This window comes from Lagopus muta, chromosome 2 (assembly GCF_023343835.1).
Source record: "Lagopus muta isolate bLagMut1 chromosome 2, bLagMut1 primary, whole genome shotgun sequence".
NCBI classification, from domain to species: Eukaryota; Metazoa; Chordata; class Aves; order Galliformes; family Phasianidae; genus Lagopus; species Lagopus muta.
Window position 1 is genome coordinate 6,324,512 of NC_064434.1, and position 19,206 is coordinate 6,343,717.

A 19,206-nucleotide genomic window follows, 5' to 3' on the forward strand; every position below is an offset into this window, starting at 1 on the left:
GGCACCCAACTTGTATTTCTTTTCTAATTTGAAAGGAATTTTTATCTTGTTATTTTCCAATTTAGTTGAGTGTTTTACTTAAAATGCGTTGCGATCTGCTACAAGCCGCCTAAACTCAGAGGGAACAACATTCTCACACACACATTCCCTGCTCTAAAAACCTTCATTGCTTGTTGTATTTTGCTAAAGCCAAGAGGCCCAGAAATGAAGAAGCTCACTGACTGGTAATTATTAACTGTGTAATCCGTTGTAATTGTCATTAATTGCCAGGTACTCATTCATGTTAACTGTAAGTGTGTGTACCCCGGTACTGGGTGGCCTTGCCTTCTCTTTAAATCAGTGTGAAGTTGAATTGTGATTTCAGGTTGGATATTAGGAACAATTTCTGCTTTGAAAGAGCAGTGCTGCAGTGGCACAGCTGCCCAGGGTCACCATCCCTGGGGGTGTTCCAGAACTGTGGGGATGTGGCACTGAGGAACGTGGGCATGGTGGGCTGGGTTAACAGTTGTTCTTGATCTTACATGTCTTTTCCAGCTTTATTGATTCTATGATTAAAAGTGCATTCAGAATTGAACCAAATTTCCCACTGGAGCATCTTACAGAGATAGGAACTGAGAGGGACTAGCAATCAGCCACAAGGTTGCAGCATCTGTGTGGGGAGTTTGATCAGAAACACAGCACTTGGTGGGTTACTTCTGAAAAAAGAATTTTTTGGCCTCCAAATCATACACTTGAGCTCAGTGGAGTGAACAGCATTTTAAGATAGGTGATGGACCTCCTCCTGCATCAGGTCTTTATTTCTTCCCTTGCCCTTCCCCAGAATACAACACCTGTGTCCAGAAGGTCCTTGTCAGAGCAGGTGGGAAATCCCTGCACTGGTTCTTCACTCTGACACAAACACCAAGCATTGTATTTCTTCAAGTTACATATTTTTGTTAAACTACTTTCATTTTTCAGTATTGTAACACTAAAAAGAAAAAAAAAAAAGCAACTACCAAACCACCAGTCCCCCCCAAAAAAAGCCAACAAAACCCAACTTGCTCATCTGTGCAGTTTCTATACTCATAGATGACCTTTAGAGGTTCCTTCCAACTCAACGATCGTATGATTCTACAATTCCTCGGTGTGGTGTAGCAGAAATGAATGTTGCTGAAAACTCTCTTTTTCATGTTTCTCTGTTATCTGATTGCACACATTTCCCTCCTCTTTGTAACAGTGGTCTCATTTTGGTCACTCTTTTCCAAACCAGAAATCGCCTGCGAAGAAGCTGAGCCATGCAATCAGTAAATCACTTGGCTGTGTACCAAGCAGAGAACCACCTCGTCCCGTGTTTCCTGAGCAGCCAGAAAAGCCACTTGATCTTGCACATATAGTGTGAGTATCTGTTGTTGTAATCGGGCTTCCACTTAATCAGCAATATAGAATAATCAACGATATGAATCTAAGGCTGTGTGGTTGTGTGGGGCTTTGGAAAGAGGCCTTAGGTTGGAATTATAAAGTCAAACTGATGGAGTGATTTTGGTAGAATACCATTGGACTGGTGTTAGTTTGAACCCACCTCAAGTCAGTCTGCCTCCCTGATTTGCCAGGGAGAGTAAAACTTCAGAAAATCCTCAAATTCTGGCACGTTCTATTTTTAATAAACTGAGCACCCAAATAAATCTATTTTAACGTCTCTTTACAAGGGTGGATGGTGATAGGACAAGGGGGAATGGTTATAAACTGAGACAGGGGAGGTTTAGGTTGGATCTTAGGAGGAAGTTTTTCCCCCAGAGGGTGGTGAGGCACTGGAACAGGTTGCCCAAGGAGGCTGTGGATGCCCCATCCCTGCAGGCATTCAAGGCCAGGCTGGATGTGGCTCTGGGCAGCCTGGTCTGCTGGTTGGTGACCTGCACACAGCAGGGGGTTGGAACTGGATGAGCATTGTGGGCCTTTGCAACACAGGCCATTCTGTGATTCTATGATTCTATGATTTTAATACCTGTAGGACTTTGGGAAAAGTTGCAGTCTTCTCACGTGGATAAATTTAAGCACGTGGTACAGAGAAGAGGGAGGAAAGAGGAGCAAAGAGATATAATTTCTATAAAATGGAGGATTCCTGTGTTCAGGAGTATTCAGCAATTTGCAGTTCTGAGAGTAAGCAGAGTTGATGCTCGTCTGTTTTCCTTTGGGTGTTGTCATAAATATTAGGCTCTTCTTGAACTGCTGTCTGTTGTCACAATATCCAGCTGGAAAACCAAATGACTCAAATCTGAAAGTCTTAGAACTGCTGACAGTTCAACATGAGCATGTGCTGCTGTGACCTTTCCTGGTGCTGGATGATTTTTATGGGCTGTTTATGCACTCCTTTCAGTAAGAGAAAGCTGGAGGGTGGCTCGTCGAGGTATTGGGAAGGTGGAGCAGTGAGAATTAGCGTGGTGTGATTTTCTTTTGTGTCAAGCATGGAAGATCCATAACTTGATCTGAAAAAGTAGTTACAGTGCTGAACTCCTTAAAAACGTAGTTTTGATCTTTACCAATTTGTAATTAGCCATGTGATTCTCTTTTTATCACGGAATATTTCCCAACAGTTGTACTTTCTCCAGTCCTATGCACTGAGTGGAGTTGGATGTGATGCAATGGAATATCATCATTCTAATGTTCGCTGTGTAATTCAACTCATAAATAAAAACAAAGAAAAAGGAAAAGTCTGTCATGCTACTGTTCAGTTCCGAGCTCTCCTTAATGAAAGGCATATTGGATGTACAAGGGCTTGGTGTCCCCAGAATTAGACTGCCTACCTCTGTGCTGTGGTTTGGATGCTGTGCAGTTTGTCATTAAGCTTTAAATGTGGATTTTCTGTTGTGAGGTCCTGCTCAGACTCATAGAAAAGGATTCTGTGGGGATAAAATTTCTCGAATGGTGAATCATCCTGAATCTGTTCACATTTTTCTCTTAAGATTGTCCGTGCTGCTGCCTGGCTGGAGCTCACCAGCATTCACAGTTCGGAGTGTGCAACATATAGTGCTGCTAAAGGAAATAAAAGAATATGCAGTTCCATAAGTGCAGTGCATGAAAGTGATTACAGTGGTGGTTCTGGTTTTTGGCTTTTCTGTATGAGTGATGCCATGGGAATTTCTTAAAAGGAATAGAAAATAAAAATAGAGGAAAGAGTTTTTAAGCATGAAAAGGGACATATCCAGGGTGAATTCTTTGCTAGCATTCAGCTTACAAAGAGAAATTGCTCAGGGCTACAATGAGTCATTATTTAGGTGCAAGTGATCATGACCTGATTACAGTTCTTGCATGTAAATGAGGTGCACACCAGCATCTAACAGCACTTAGCAGTCTGTCTCACAAAGCTGGAATCAATGTCAGCCGAGTAAATAATGCGAACATAAAGATATTAATAACTAGGAGCTGTCTAAGAGCACTTGGCCAGGTGTCACCCTGCAGGAAAGCTTTGGAAGGGTGGCGAGAAGAAAGCTGCACTGCTCCAGGGAACAAGAAAAGATTGGTAGAAGGAATGCAAACTGTGAGTTGTGCAGTATGGGAGAGAGACTTGAAAAAAAGGATTGCTGAGGGGACACAGAAATGGGCCTACGTTGTTAGTATAGGTAATACAGAACAGAATGAAATTGTCCTGTTGCTGCCTTAAAATAATAAAACTGGTCGGTGCTGATGAGAGTTTCCAGAGCAGTTTCCAGGCTGTGGTTTGGCTGTGAGCAGTTGTGCAGCGTGCTGTTGGTCCCTTTTGGAGGTAATCCAAAAGGAGCTGGAATTTCACCTTCGGTGTTTTCAGTCCCAACTGAAATAGGTGCAGAATTCCTTAATTTGGAAACTTGCTGCTGGTTGTTGATGTCTTGGAGCGATCGGAAAGTTCCCAGAGTGCAGGAGGAAAATGCCTGTTCTTTCTTTTTCCAAGGAGAGAGAGAGATTGGAACTGCACAGGGCAGTTTGTGACACGTTGATTTTACCAGCATGACTTTGATGGCAAATAAACTAATGGAGCAGCAAAGAAGCTAATTTGTTGACCAGTAAATAGAAACCTAACTGGTGCCAATCAACATACATGGGCTTTTGGCAACCTAATGTGGTCAGACTCAGTTTGTATCTTCTTGATCAGATTAGTTGTGATTAGTGAAGTGGTACTGTTGAAGTAATGCACTTAGTATGAGCGCTGCACCATTTGGAGAACAATCATCAACAGATACACAACCAATTGAAAACCAAGTGCTGAGTTAGTTGTCCTTCATGTAACTGGGCAGGAAGATTCCTGAATAAGTGCTTGGTTTGAAACAAGGTCCTGCAGACCTGGCCTCTGTGTATTTAATTCATGTTTTAATGGCCAGGAGGAAAGGTATAAAATCACTGCTAGGCAGTGAGGTGAGGGTTGGTGTCTTCTCCCTGGTATCTAGTAGTAGCATGAGAGGTTATGCCCTTAAATTGCACAGGGGAGGTTCATGTTGGGCATTAGGAAGCTTTTCTTCTCATAAAGAGCAGTGGTGCAGTGGCACAGCTGCCCAGGGAGGTGGTGGGGTCACCAAACCTGGAGGTGGTCCAGAACCATGGGGATGTGGCACTGAGGGATGTGGGCAGTGAGCATGGGGGGGTGGGCTGGGGTTGGACTCGGTGGTCTTAGAGGTCTTTCTTCTAATCTGAATGCTTCTATGATTCTATGAAATTAGAAAACTATTGGAGGAATGAAGAATATTAAAAGGACAGAATGCTAAGAAAAATGACTCCCAAAGTGGAGGTCATGGCACATAACTGGTTGGATATGCATTTTCAGGGCAATGTTGTAGCCCCAGGGACTAACACGAGTGCAAGGAGATAACGTCAGCCTTGATGGTGGAGAGGTCCTGGTCAGCAAACTGATGAGAGCACCCACAAACAGACAGAAACTGCAGGACCAAAAAGATGGAAAGGTTGAAAAGGTCAGTGAAAAGAATTCAAGGTCTTGGAAAAGATAGTAGAAGATGCACAAGCTTGAGTTCAAAGAGCTTGAGTCCAGCAGCTCAAGTGATGTGCTTAATCAGCTTAATAGATCGATATTGGAATGATTTGATAGTTTTAGAAATGTGTATCCTGGGAAAAGGAAGTATCATCCAGGGAGCTTTAACAGGCAGGCTTATACATAGACTGACCAGGAGATGAGGCTAGACAAATTTAGAATGAAAATAAAAAATAGGTTTTTAATAGTAAGTGTGAGTAGTGGTTAGAGTAGATTAGCAAATTTGAAAGTGGTGCAATACTGGAACTTTATAACTAAGAGGAGAGTATTTTTTAATCAAATAGGAATGCCAGTCTGGTTTTGTTCTGTGCTTGACAGAAGCTCTCTTACTTCAGTATTTCCTTCCGCCCTTATGATCTATGGAAAACACATACAGCAGTTTCTATGTGGGAAGCTCACAGAATGTACTGAAGAAGCACCAGGGATGTGTTCCATAAGGCAGTGTGGCTACACTGATTCTGATACAAGCCTTGGTCTTCTTGGCCGCCTGGGTACAATGCTGGCTCACGTTCAGCTGACCATCTACTGACCAGCACCCCCAGGTCCTTCTCCTCCATGCATTCGTGTTGGTGCTATTGACTGATAGTGCTAAACACAGTTTGTAAGATCTTTGTGAAGGTGTTACAGTAAGAATACCAGTTTGTGGGTTACAAACATCTCCAGTCCCATCAGATGTACGTGGCCAGGAATTTTATCTTGTTTGACAATTCAAAAACTTTGTTTACTGTTCCCTTCTTTTCCCCGTGAACATTTCCCCAGGCATCAATGAGTTGGGTATCTGCCATTGCTTCAACTTAAAGCCCTGGAGGGAGCAATGATCTCCCAAAGATCAAATCCCCTTATCTACTGCTACTGTAAAGCTTGAAAAATGAACAGAAGCCAAGCTGACCGGGACCATTCCACCACCCAGCACCAAGGGTGAGGTCTTCTTGCACTCATGTTAGCCTCTGGGGTTACAACACTGCCCTGAAAATGCCTACAAACCTGTCTTTTTCTTGACCCAGATTCCTATTGCTTTTGCAGTATGAACAGGGGGTGGCTAAAACCTCCTTGGATAAGTTAATGAGTCTGCTTTTGGTAAGAATCTTGCAGTTGCCAAAAAGCTCTGAGGATCAGAGAGGGAAGAAAAGCTCCTCTCTCCTGCCAAGAGGAGGAGGTTGGTGTGCAGTGTGGCACTGAAACACCTGCTTCTCAGGGTGTCATTTTGCACTTCTGTAAAGTATTATAGAGTGCTTTGCTGCTGAAACTGCCTTGCTTTGGGAAGGGGTAGCAGCAGATCTGATACAGCACTGTTGTGCTCCTTCATCCTCCAGCTTCCTCATCAGAATGCTGAATTTCAGTGACAGTTGCAAACAAATCACTTCCTTTTGTGTAGGGAAGCTTCCAGGAAAACCCTCATGTAAGGACTGCAAAAAAGCTCCAAGACAATACAGATCTTTCCTAGAAGTGGGACTTGCTGATCCAAATCAGCTTCTTAAATAGATTAAATAAAATTCCCATCAACACAAAGCAAAGGAACCAGAGATATGCTTTGGTTGCTGGTATTTATTGCAAACATACATCAAAGATGACTTCATAGAAGTTAAGATCAGAAAATATTAAACCAGCCTCTCTGACCACCTGGTGCTCATTGATCATTAAATGTCACCACATTCCTTCCTTTCCAAGCCCAGTAATTTGTGTTTGGGAAAGGTTATCTAACAGAAAGTCACACCTTCTTGGTTTTAAGAGGTTACAAAGGTGCCAGTTCTTGAGTAATTGTTTGAGGGAGTGCTTATCATCCCTGCTTAATATCTGTGTCTTATTTCAGATTTTTCACTTAAGCTGTGTTTCATTTCCAGCACTTGCTCTTTTTCCCCTTCTCTGCTGATCCAAGCACTGATACATCTCCATGTCTGTGCTGCAGGCTCAGGTTAGCTCTGCTGCCTGCAGATTGCCTTACATGCCTGCTACAATCCCTGCTCCTTTTTGTAGCCACTGCCTTCTGAAACACAGCTCTGCGTCTGTGACATCAAAGGTGTCATAGTTCCAATGCCCTGCCGTGGGCTGATTGCCAACATTAGATCGGATGGCCCATGGCCCATCCAACTCTGACATCACAGATGTCATAGAGATGTCACTTGGTGTTTGGTCTATTAAAATAGCTTGTTTTAACAACCTTAGCTTGTTGATCAGGATTACTGTTTGTGATTACCATGTCAGCATTATTTACTACGTTACGAATCTTCTTTATCCACAATGTTTATCAAGACTTGTGTATACTTTGTAATGAAAAGTCTCCTATCTTCTATGGTAGCTGTAAAAATCCACTTTGCTTTCAAAAATTGTGAACTGACAGGAGTTTTTGGTGTCTGAAGAACCTTAGTCCATTCAAAAAGACTTTGTTGATACTTAGCTCATGATTTCTTGGAGCCATAGAATGGCTTAGGTTGGAAAAGACCTGTAAAATCATCCCGAAAAGGCCGGCAAGAATGCCAGAAGGCCTTCGTGGATCATCAAGATGCTCCTGGACTCACTTAAGCTCAAAAAGAAACTCTATAGGGAGTGGAAGCAGGATCAGATTACCTGAAGGACTACAAGGAAGTTGTCCAAGCAGCCAGGAATCAGATCAGGAAAGCTAAAACCCTGACAGAATTAAATCTAGCCAAGGACATAAAGGGGAGCAAGGAATTCTACAGATTTATCAGTGATAAGAAGGTCAGGGAGGATGTAAGCCCTCTCCAGAAGGAAACTGGAGACTTGGTCACAAAGGATACAGAGAAGGCTGAGGTGCTCAAAGACTTGTTTGCATCAGTCTTCACTGGCAAGGGCTCTAGCCACACTGCCCAAATTGCAGAAAGCAATGGGAAGAACTTGGAGAAGGCAGATCTGCCCGCTGTAAGTAAAGATCAGTGAATCCTCCTGAAGGCCCTACTAAGGCACGTAGAAAATAAAGATGAGGTGATTGGTGGAACATGGCTTTGCTAAGGGCAAGTCCTGCCTGACAAACTTGGTAGCCTTTTATGATGGAGTTACAGGGGATAGAGGAAGAGCAAATGATGTCATCTACCTGGACTTGTGCAAAGCATTTGGCACTGGAGAAAAGTGGATCTGATGGATGGACTGCTTGCTGGATAAGGAATTGGCTGGATGGTTTCGCTCAGAGAGCTGCCAATGGCTCAGTGTCCAACTGGAGACCGGTGACAAGAGGCGTTCCTCACGGGTCGGGGTTGGAAGCACTGCTGTGTCACGTCTGTGCAGGCGGCACGGGCAGCGGGACCGAGTGCGCCCTCAGCGAGTCTGCAGGTGAGACCAAGCGGAGCGGCGCGGCTGCCAGAGGGAAGGGACGCCGTCCAGAGGGACCTGGGCGGGCTGGAGAGATGCGGGCTGGGCGGAGAACGGCTTGAGAGCAGCGCTGAGGAGGATTTGGGGCCGGCGGTTGATGGAAGACTCAACACGAGCTGGCGACGCGTGCTCGCAGCCCGGAAGGCCGACCGTATCCTGGGTGGCATCAATAGAAGCGTGACCAGCAGGGTGAGGAAGGTGATTCCGCCCCTCTGCTCTGCTCTCCTGAGACCTCACCTGCAGTGCTGCGTCCGGTGCTGGAGCCCCCAACACGAGAAGGACGTGGAGCCGTTGGAGCAGGGGCAGAGGAGGAACACCAAGGTGGTCAGAGGGCTGGAGCACCTCCCCTACGGGAACAGGCTGAGAGAGCTGGGGCTGTGCGATGGGGAGAAGGCTCTGAGGAGACCTGATGGCAGCCTTCCAGTCCTGAAGGGCCTACGGGAAAGCTGGGGAGGGACTTTTGGTAAGGGCAGGTAGCGACAGGACGAGGGAAAATGGCTTTAATCTGGAAGAGGGCAGATTCAGACTGGATGTCAGGAAGAAATTCTTCACTGTGAGGGTGGTGAGACACTGAACAGGTTGCCCTGCAAGGATGCGGATGCGCCTGCATGGAAGCATGGAGGGCCAGGATGGATGGGGCTGCGAGCAACCTGGCCTAGAGGAAGGTGTCCCTGCCTACAGCAGGAGTTGGAACTACGTGAGCTTAAAGGTCCCTCCCAACACAAACCATTCTGTGATTCTATGAATCTGTGACTGGAAAAAGGGAAACTTCACTCCCATTTTTAAGAAAGGGAGAAAGGAGAACCCATGGTATTACGCATTGGTGACCCTCACCTCTGCGCTGGATCATGGAGCATATCCTCCTGGAAAGCATGTTAAGACACATGAGGGATGAGCAGAGATAGCCAGCACATCACCAAGGGCAGATCGTGCCTGACCCACCTGGTGGCCTTCTATGATGGAGTGATGACATCAATGGACAAAGGGAAGGGCAACTGCTGTCATCTGCCCTGACTTATGTGAGATCTTGGACGTGGTCACATCCTTATCTCTGTGTAGAAGAGGTGTGGATTTGAGAGCTGGATGGATTATTGGTGGATAAGGAATCGCTTGGGAGGTCGCAGCCAGAGGGTTGTGGTCAGCAGCTGTGTGTCCAGGTGGAGGCGCTGATGAGCGGTGTCCCCCAGGGGTCCAGCTGGTGCTCTTCATCATCTTTATCAATGGCTCAGGTTGTGGATGTTCAACCTTTTGGCTTGCCTGAGCCACGCTGAGTGAAGAGGAATTGTCTCGGGCTGCTCCAAAAGTAATGCCTCCTATTTAATTTCCGCGGAAACTACAACAGCTACAAAGAGCACGACGTCCCTCTTCGATAGAGCACCTTCCCAACGACAAAACGCTATTTTTCAACGCGGTCGCCACCGTACTTCTCACTGTAAAAGAAGAGCAAATCCGAGACCTCCTCATCAGCCTGACCGTGTACCGCTCTGTGGTTGCCGCGGTAACCGCCGCCGTGCGGCGCATCCGGGGCGCAGCTCCGGGGCCGCGCGTTCGAGTCCCGACCCCGGCGGCAGCGCTGGGACCGGGGGGGAGTGGAGGTGGTTCGCGGGGCGGGGCCGGGAGCAGCGCCGGGTGACAGCTGGCATAGCCGGACCCGTCCTAAAATGTGGCACATTGACAAGAATGCCTAAAACGTGGCGTCGGAGCGGCAAAACGGCACAATTGAGAGCGATGCTTTGTGGCGGTGAGTAGTTTGCATATTCCTAATTAGCGGCAATGAATGGATGCAGTGATGAGCCCGGGGTCGTTAATGTATAGGTTACATTATTCGTGTCTATCGTGCATTGTGTGTGTCTGTATTGTGTTGTATGTGCATATATTGCACTGTTGATGTATATATCGCATTGTCTACACAATGGGCACACAGAGTGTCCTGAGGGCAACGCTGCTATTCTGGGGGGATTATACATCTTTAACTTGAATTGTTGCTGTGTTATAGGGAGTTCTGTTGTGTTTTGTGCTTTGCTTTGCCACAAGACGGCTTTTGGCTGGATTGCTGCTTGTTGCACAGTGCAAAATTAGTTAAAGAGGCATAAAAGCTGCGTATGATGATGTAGGAAACTTAGCTTAACACATATTCCTCATCACAAACAAAATAAAACCCCAGCGCTTTGAATAACATCAGAACAGCACTTGGCTGTTTTCTGTTTAAAATAACAAAGAGAACAAAGCAGCCATCAATCTGTCATCTATACAGGACATTTTTTGGTTGTTGTTTGGAAAGTCATTAATTTGCACTGGGATGGAGCAGTGAGACCCGATGCCATCCCCCGGTTTCGTTCTCTTCCTATAGGAAAAGCCTTGGCTCAGCACAGCCGCGGGTGCCTGTGCCCTTGGTGCTCTCATTGCAGGAGTGTTGGCAGCTATTTTTAAACAATTCCTCTTCTTTCACGGTGCGGTGAGGAGCTGCTGACAGTCATCTCACAGCCTTCCCCACAATCCCGAGTGCAAAGGCAGTGCTCAGTGCCTACCTGAGAGCTGTCATTTCTGCTGTTTTAATTACAACATAATAATTAGAAAGATTATTTCCGTATTTCTGAATGCCTTAGGGAACCGGTGAAGGGTTGCAGAGAACTTTGATCCTTTGCCATTTGGGGTAACCACAGGTGTGCTTCCATCCCCAAGTTTGGTTCAGTTGTGCAGAGAGCTGCTTCGCCCCATAAATGCGGGTTTCCCCTGTCAGTTTTCCTCTGTTACCTGTGCAGAAAACAAATGGAGCAAGTAGATCCCCGTTCTTTGCTGTAAGCAAGGTGCACTTTGCTACTAAGCCCTTTCTTTTCTTTTACAATGGAAATAACAAATAACTTTCTGCTGGGGGTTTTTGCTCGATTCATTGGGGATCTCAAATTGTAGAACAGAATCCCAGAATCCTAAAGTTTGGAAAAGACTTCTGAGATCCCCAAGCCCAACCCACCCCACCATCCCACTGCCCACGTCCCTCAGTGCCACATCCCCACGGCTCTGGAACACCTCCAGGTTTGGTGACCCCACCACCTCCCTGGGCAGCTGTGCAGCACTGCTCTTTATAAGAAATTTGTTCCTGGTATCCAATCTGAAGATAAGAATAAATAAGGTCAGAAGGTAAGTCAGAACTGGAGCCTGTGCCTGCACTCCTGCCTCCCAGGTGACATAAAAAATAAAGGGACCAGCTCTTTAGCTGGGTCTGTTGTGATAGGACAAGGAGAAATGGTTTCAAACTAAAAGAGGAAAGATTTACTTTGGATATAAGGAAAAAGTTTTTTCATGATAAAGGGCGAGCAAGATGCAATGGCCTTAAATAGTGCCAGGGAAGTTCAGGTTGGATATTAGGAGAAAACTCTCCTCCAAAAGAGCAGTGCTGCAGTGGCACAGCTGCCCAGGAGGTGGTGGGGACACCAAACCTGGAGGTGTTCCAGAACCATGGGGATGTGGCACTGAGGGACGTGGGCAGTGGGCACGGTGGGGTGGGCTGGGGTTGGATTTGGGGATCTTGAAGGTCCATTCCAACCTTCATAATTCTGTTATTCTGTGCCAGTGGCACAGGTTGCCTAGAGAGGTGGTGGATGTCCCTGCAGACAGCCAAGGTCAGGCTGGACGAGGCTTTGAGCGCCTGATGGAGCTGTAGGTGTCTCTGTTCAGGATTAGATGACCTTGAAGGATCCTTTCCAACTCAAACACTTCTGTGATGTAGGAAAGCTGTAGGAAACAAGAGCAAACTCCTTTTGAACGGATTGGCACTGTGGCTGTTGGTTGTGGCAGATCCTGTGTGCTCATCTTATTCATCACAACTGCGTGCCTTCAGCTTTGCTGCTGCACTTGTGTTCCACAGCCCCACTGCAATTCCAGCTGCATTTGATCTTTAATGCAGTCTTTTCCTCCCTTTAGCTTGATGCAGCCGTTGCCCTCACTTTGTCCTTTTCACTTGAAATTGAAGAAATCTAATCTGAAGGAGTTCCAGAGGAGGAACAGAACTTTAACAGTTCAACTCTTTTTAACGTTTTCTCACTGTGGGATTGTTTTAAATATCCTGGTTCTCAGAGCAGCTCTTTCAAACTTTTTCTTATGGGTGATAGATTTGTCTTCGAGCGTTGTAAGAAATCACATATATGAATATACAACAACCAAAAGTTTCCAAAACTTATCCTGCTGTGAAGTTTTACCCCTCACATTTTGGGGCAAAAGAGCCGAAAACAAACGCACAGATGCTACTGCAATTATTTGCTAATTCAGAGTTTGTGACTTCCCAATGAGTCATCACAGTCCTCTAACCAGAACCACAAATACAACCGAGATTGGGAGATTTCTCTGAATTATTTCCTGTGCAAAGTAGAAAATACAAGAAATGGTGCATTTTGTACAAAGCACTGATGTTTCCAGCAGGAAGAACTTGCCGCAGTCGTGAGATTGGTTTGTGTGCTTTATTGCCCTCGTTACTCAAAATTTGCAAGGGTACTTCCAAGCAGGATTTGTTCATTTTGCTGTCTGTCCCTTGGATTTTGATATATCTGTGCTTGAGCACTGCTGCTTGGTTTTATTACAGATAAATCAAATTTATGCATAGGTTGCCATCAAATCACCACAAATTTGTCTTCAAGTAGGAGGTTTGGAGATATTCTGTTGAAAACATGTTTTCCAGCTTTTAGTTGTTCCTGTTTTTCTTCCTTGCTTTCTGTTGTGAGGTTTCACTTGTCGTTACCAGCTATTGCATCTTTAAATAGGTTTTCCCTTTCTTCACTGGCCTGCCTTCAGTGCTTGCTATTGAGTTGGTCGTATCGATCTTATATTCTACTTAGCCAAGCACGTAGGCAGAGTCAGAAGGCAGCAAGAGATCATTATTTGGATTTGAATAATAAATAACAGGCCTTTTGTATGGTCTTTGCAGCATATAATACATGGTTCAAAAGAAGTCATTCTTTCATTTCTTCCTTCTTGCTGAGTAATTAGAGGATAAAACTTTACATAGCAAATAATACTAAGAGAATTGTCCTCTTAGATAGAAGAACAAATTTGCTCAGTAATGGGAATGCTGGAGAGAAAATTTCTCCCATCAGGTGCTCAGATGTGTGATGCGACCCACTGATGTCCTGGCTGACAGATTGTGAAACAAGCACAGGCCTGGCACAATTAATTTCCAGAAGTTTCTCAGGTAATTGTTGCATTCTTCAGGCGCAGAGAGGTTTAGTAAGACAGTGTCTAAGGAAGGAATCTGGAACCACTCTCACAGATTCATACAGAATCATAGAATTGAAGGGACCAGCACTGGGTGCTCCAGAATTGGCCTCCCCAGGACAGAGGAGGGGGAGGATCCCTCTCTCACCTCGCTGACCACGCTCTACACAATGCACCCCAGGGTCCCATTGGCCTGCTTGGCCATAAGGACACACTGCTGGTTCATGGCCAACCTTTGGTCAACTTTTGTTCATCCCCTGGTCAGCCTCTCATCAGCCATTGGTCAAGCAGAGCACCCAGGTCCTTCTCTGTAGAGCTTGTTTCCAGCAGGTTAACCTGTACTGATGGGTGCAGTTATTCCTCCCCAAGATGCAGGACTCAACACTTGCCCTCGTTGGACTTCATGATGTTCTTTGTCCATCTCTCTAGCTTGTCGAGGTCTCTGAATGGCAACGCAGTTCTCTGGTGTATCTGCCACTCCACACAATTTGGTATCGTCAGCAAACTTGCTTCCTCAAACAGGTTTGTGATGAAAAGCCATAGAGCTGTTAGATCAAAGAATTAAATGAAGATAAATGCCTGGATGCCTACCTGTGCAACCTGCTGTAGGGAACCTGCTTTGGCAGGGGGGTTGGACTCGATGATCTCTGGAGGTCCCTTCCAACCCCTACAATTCTGTGATTCTGTGATTCTGTGATAAAGGAATGAGCTCTAGATCAGACCACAGTGCTGCTTATACAGTTAGTTTCCATGTGCTTGGGGCCATGTTTTGCATCTTTGGCAACTTGCATTTTTATTTTAATTGCTGGAGAATTTGCAGTAGGACAGGGAAAGATATCGGTTGCATTGCTCATGGCATCTGTACAGAATGCTGTGTCTATAGTAAAATTGCTTGATCCTCTCTCACTGATGAAGGATGCTCCTTTTGTGTTCCCCCCCTCCTCCCCCCTGCTCTTCCATTCAGTTTGCTGAGATCTGGTGATGGTTTCTGGAGCGAGCAGAGTGATCTGTTTGCTGTCCCTCCTGTCCCATTGCAGTGCCTGGCATGGTGCCTGCTGGGGAGGCATCCAGCTCTCCTGCAGCCCGCTGTCCTTGCTGCATTGAATACAACCAGCTTTGCAGCAGAAGTTCCTTACAGATGGAAGATTTGCAGGCAAATGCCAGTTTGTGTTCCTGTCTTCTTTCCTACTGCTTGGTTCAGTTTTCAGTCAACTAGGAACACTAGCCAACAATCTTGCTTTGTACACTAGTCTGGAAGAATATGTCCTCCTTTGGCTTCTGAATTATCATCAATTATCAGTGATCTTAGAGGTCGTTTCCAACCTCAGTGATTCTATGAGAGGGCATGGTGGGAAAGGGTTGATGCAGATTGGATTTTAGGAAACTTTTCTTCTCTGGAAGAGCAGAGCTGCAGTGGCACAGCTGCCCAGGGAGGTGGGGGTCACCAAACCTGGGGGTGTTCCAGAACCATGGGGATGTGGCACTGAGGGACACAGTGGGCACAGTGGGGTGGGTTGGGGTTGGACTTGGGGATCTCAGAGGTCTTTTCCAACCTGAATGGTTCTGTGGTTCTGTTGAAATGTAGCCTGGCCCCTTGTTAGCGTGGTAAACTGGACAATTAGAGCGTGATGTGCAGGTGGCCAACACGTGCAAGTGAAGCAAAAGCTGCAGCAGTGGGAAAGAAGAAATCTGTAGTGGGGGCACAACCTTGCTCGTGTCACTTCAACCATCACAGCATTGGTGTTTGTGGGGAGCTGGGGTTGTGCCTGCTGGAGGTAACTTCAGCCATGTCTGTTGTTTGGAGAAATTCTCTTTGGTCTTCCCTGAGAAACAAAGCTGAGTGGGTGCATTACTGTGCTGTTATCATAATGTAGTGACACAGTTCTTCCAAGAATGAGATATGAGGAAAGCAAGTCAAGCTGGTTTTGCTTTGAATCCTTCCTGATAGATTGTAATAGAAAGAGATTAGTTTGCACAGAGCTATTCGTGGAAATGTCCCAGAGGACTTCTGATGGCTGTTAAGCAAAGAAATGCTATTTCTTTGCTTCTGTGGATACCTCATGCAATAGAAAGTAGGAATATCATTAAATCAAATTGCATTTTATACTCAATGTCTTTCTTATCTGGGAAAAAAAAAAAAGAAGTGTGAAGTAGCATAGGAAGAATTAAGAAAACAGAGTTAACACTTGTTTGCTGCAATGAGTTATGATGATGTCCTTTCCTAGCCTGACATATGAGAAATAATAAAGTTCCCAGCAAAAGGAATCTGTCTTGTTTTACTGCTTTTTCCAGCTGACGCCTTGTAGAGGGAAGTGGAAGGGCTCACATGCCAGCTGGGATGGTTTTATTTTACAGCTATGTACAACTGTGTTCCATCGGGAATTGGAGTTGGTCCTTGTGGGTGCCTTCCAACTCAGGATGTTCAGTTCTTATTTATTACGTACGGTGGTGGTTTCTTTTAATTAGTAAACCAAACTGGGTTTCCATATGGATTCGGGCGCTACTCCTTTGTTACAAGCTCTCTGTTTAACCTCATGCAAATTTCTCTTGGATCACGAACTTGACCACAGCGTCTGCTGGCTGTACTCCTAGAAATGCTTTATGTTAACCTTTGCCTACATAAATATATGTAGGTAGGTAGCCACAAAACTGTTGATTTTTAAGTCCCTTTAAATTTCTGTCAGCATGCCTGTAAAATGGGATAATAATAGGTAGAGGTCAACCACTCTCTGTAATGTAAAGTGAGTTAATATCAGTGTGTTTTTACATTTTTGTGCATCTAATATGTACCTGTGGTTTGTGCCTGCCTGGCTGGGTTGGCTGTGTTTTCATTGTAATTCTCTGTAATTCTCTCTCCATAAAGAAGTACAGCCTGCTGCAAGGGGGGCCCTGAGCAGTACCAGAAGGGCTCACAGTACCTTTATAAATTGTAATAGTGTAGGACTGTCCAGGTTATAGAACAAAACTCAGCTATAAGGTTAGCAAAGGTATTCAAGACTCTATTTCTGCTGTTTGTGTGTACGTAAGTACAATAAATGCAATCTGAAGGAAACAGCAAAAAGAAAAAAGTCACAGCTCTCATGCAGTAATCCCTATTCATTCCATCCCTATTAAAAGAGTGGCCCGAGCCCAGGCATTACTAATGGATAGTTAAACAACTGTTGGATGTAGGACAAGTGGTAATGGCTCTGTGTTGCTCCAGGGGAGGCTCAGCCTGGATGTTAGGGAAGACTTGTTCTCATGAAGAGCAGTGGTGCAGTGGCACAGCTGCCCAGGAGGTGGTGGGGTCACCAAACCTGGAGGTGTTCAAGGAACATAGGGATGTGGCACTGAGGGACGTGGGCAGTGGGCACGGTGGGGCGGGCTGGGGTTGGACTTGGGGATCTTGGAGGTCTTTTCCAACCTGAGTGATTCCATGATTTCTCCATCTAGCTTAGATTTAACTCACTAGAAATAAAACCCAACCAGGAGGTGTGCACAGTCATTGTTAGAATGAAGGTTTATTGCAACAAGTCAATGCCTCACCTCTGTAGGCATTTTGGATATTTCCCCTAGCTTGAATGTCCTCCTACATCTCTTTGAAGAATTGGACAGTGCCAAAGATCAGTGATGTAATCACAAATGTTTCACCTTCAGTTTCAAGCAGCGCAGAAATCCCAAAAACTAATTAGAGAAGAGCAGACCAAGGTCTTCAAGTACCTTTGTGCAAAGCAAACCTTGCTGCTCTTTGCCTGAACAGTGTCACTGAAAACGCTGATGCCCTTTTTCTTGCTATTGGTTTTGTTTTCTAATTTATTTCTTTTAATCACTAACTGGAACAAATTCCTCTTTCTATTGCAGTCCCCCTCGACCTCTGACTAACATGAATGACGCCATGGTGACCCACATGTCCTCCGGAGCACCGACACCAACAAAGAGGTAGGTGCACCCTGCACCATTTATCGTTGGCTTCTCAGAGAGGTGAAAAACACAGAGCATGGATTTTGTACCACTGGCGCTCTTCTAATGTGTTTTCAATACACTTCTACTTCAAAGTGTGTGTACAGCATCCATTAAAGAAGGAATTGTTTGCAACGCTGCTTTTTTTTTTCCCTCTAAGGAGTGATTTTCTTGTATTGAAATAGATGCCATTACATGAGCGTGACTGAAGAAATATCCAAACATTGCTAAAGAAATTTTTGTTGTTGTTATTAAATAGAGCATTACTTTCAAAGCTGTTCTGAGAAGGACTGGTCTTGTATCATAGGCTGCACTGCTCACAAAGTAGAGTAATTGTGCTTGAGACATTTCACATAATAAGTTTACTTTATTACCTTTGTTAACACATATTCTCTGCACCGACCCAAGTTCTTTTGAGTTGTCCTTATCTACTGAAAGCATTTAGGTAGAGCTAAAGTTGGGTTATACTTATTTTTATGTATGTAAATTATTGCATGAATGCTCACTTGTAAACATGCAAGAACGTTGAATCATGGATTTGCACTTTTCTTTCTTGTCAAGTTAGGGGAAAATAGCAAGGTGTTCTGCTGAAGACTTCACTGGCCCAAAGCTGTAAATGAATAAATGTTCACTTCAGGGAATGAGAAACAAAACTGGAAAAAAAATTCTCACATTTCAGTGACAAAATGGCACAGAAGAGGCAAGCCAAACCCCTCACTTTCAGCAGCAGTCTCCCAAGAAGGCTTAAGCACAGATCCACATAATTTCCTTCCAGTTTCCAAGACAAATGAAGTGAGTTGTATGTGCAGTTTTGAAGTGGCTGTGTTAAAATTCCAAAACTGTCTTGAGTCCCTCAGTTGGGTGACTACAAACTCCATACAGTGTGTGGTACGTTCTGTGACTTGAAAGTTGCTTTTTGGTGAATTAGAAGTGAAGAGACTGAGTCTGAATATTAATGTAGGCTGTCTTTCAACAACACAACCCATGACACTTGCTCACTTATTGGGTTGCAAGCAACCTCCTGGTCAAGGCCTTCAGTGTTTGCATTTAGGCTCTGTTTGGGCTTCACGTCTTCCCTGTACATGGCTGTTTTCTGTGCTGGTCTGTGGGCACAGCAGATGCCATTTCTTCTCACGGAAGCCTGCAGTCCCATTAACAGTTTGTTCCTGTGCAACCCTGGAGATGCTCAAGAACTGTGGAGATGTGGCAGTTGGGGGCATGGGTCAGTGAGCGTGGTGGGGATGGGCTGGCAGTTTGACTTGGTGATCTAGGAGGCCTTTTCCAACCTTTATGGTTCTGTGGGCTCTGACGTGATAGAATCATCAGCTCTGACACACCTCAGCTTTGGACATTTTTGTTGTTATAAAGGAGCAAGGTCTCTGTTGCTGCCTGCTGTCCAAGGTCAGGCAGACCAAGATAATTCAAAAATAAAAACTGTGAGAATCAGAGCAGTTTGAACACAGACAGCATGTCATCTGCCTCTACACACCCTGCCATCGCCAACCACAGGACTTGCTTAAAGTGTTCCTCGTGAGGATTGGTTATTTGCAGAGTTGGGCCTTGAATGTATGTAGCACAGTGAGTGAGGCACCAAGGTGGATGTTAACAAAAACACGGCCAGTAGGTAATAGCTACTGGGACAGGTCCTTGGCACAGTTCTGGCTGTTACTACAACAGACTGGTTGATTGAACACAGTTGGCATTTTGAAAAACACACAAGTAACTGTAGCTGACTTCCCATTGAA

General features: G+C 45.1%; 1 protein-coding gene across 7 annotated transcripts in view; it reads left to right on the forward strand.

The window, feature by feature from the left end:
- DTNB (dystrobrevin beta) overlaps positions 1-19,206 on the forward strand; it is a 139,880-nt gene that overhangs the window by 48,817 nt on the left and 71,857 nt on the right. For all 7 annotated transcript variants that reach the window (XM_048937374.1, XM_048937373.1, XM_048937375.1 and 4 more), the window contains exons 10-11: positions 1,250-1,374; positions 17,363-17,440. In XM_048937374.1, coding sequence (XP_048793331.1) covers positions 1,250-1,374; positions 17,363-17,440 — 203 coding nt within the window. The remainder of the gene's footprint in view (positions 1-1,249; positions 1,375-17,362; positions 17,441-19,206) is intronic.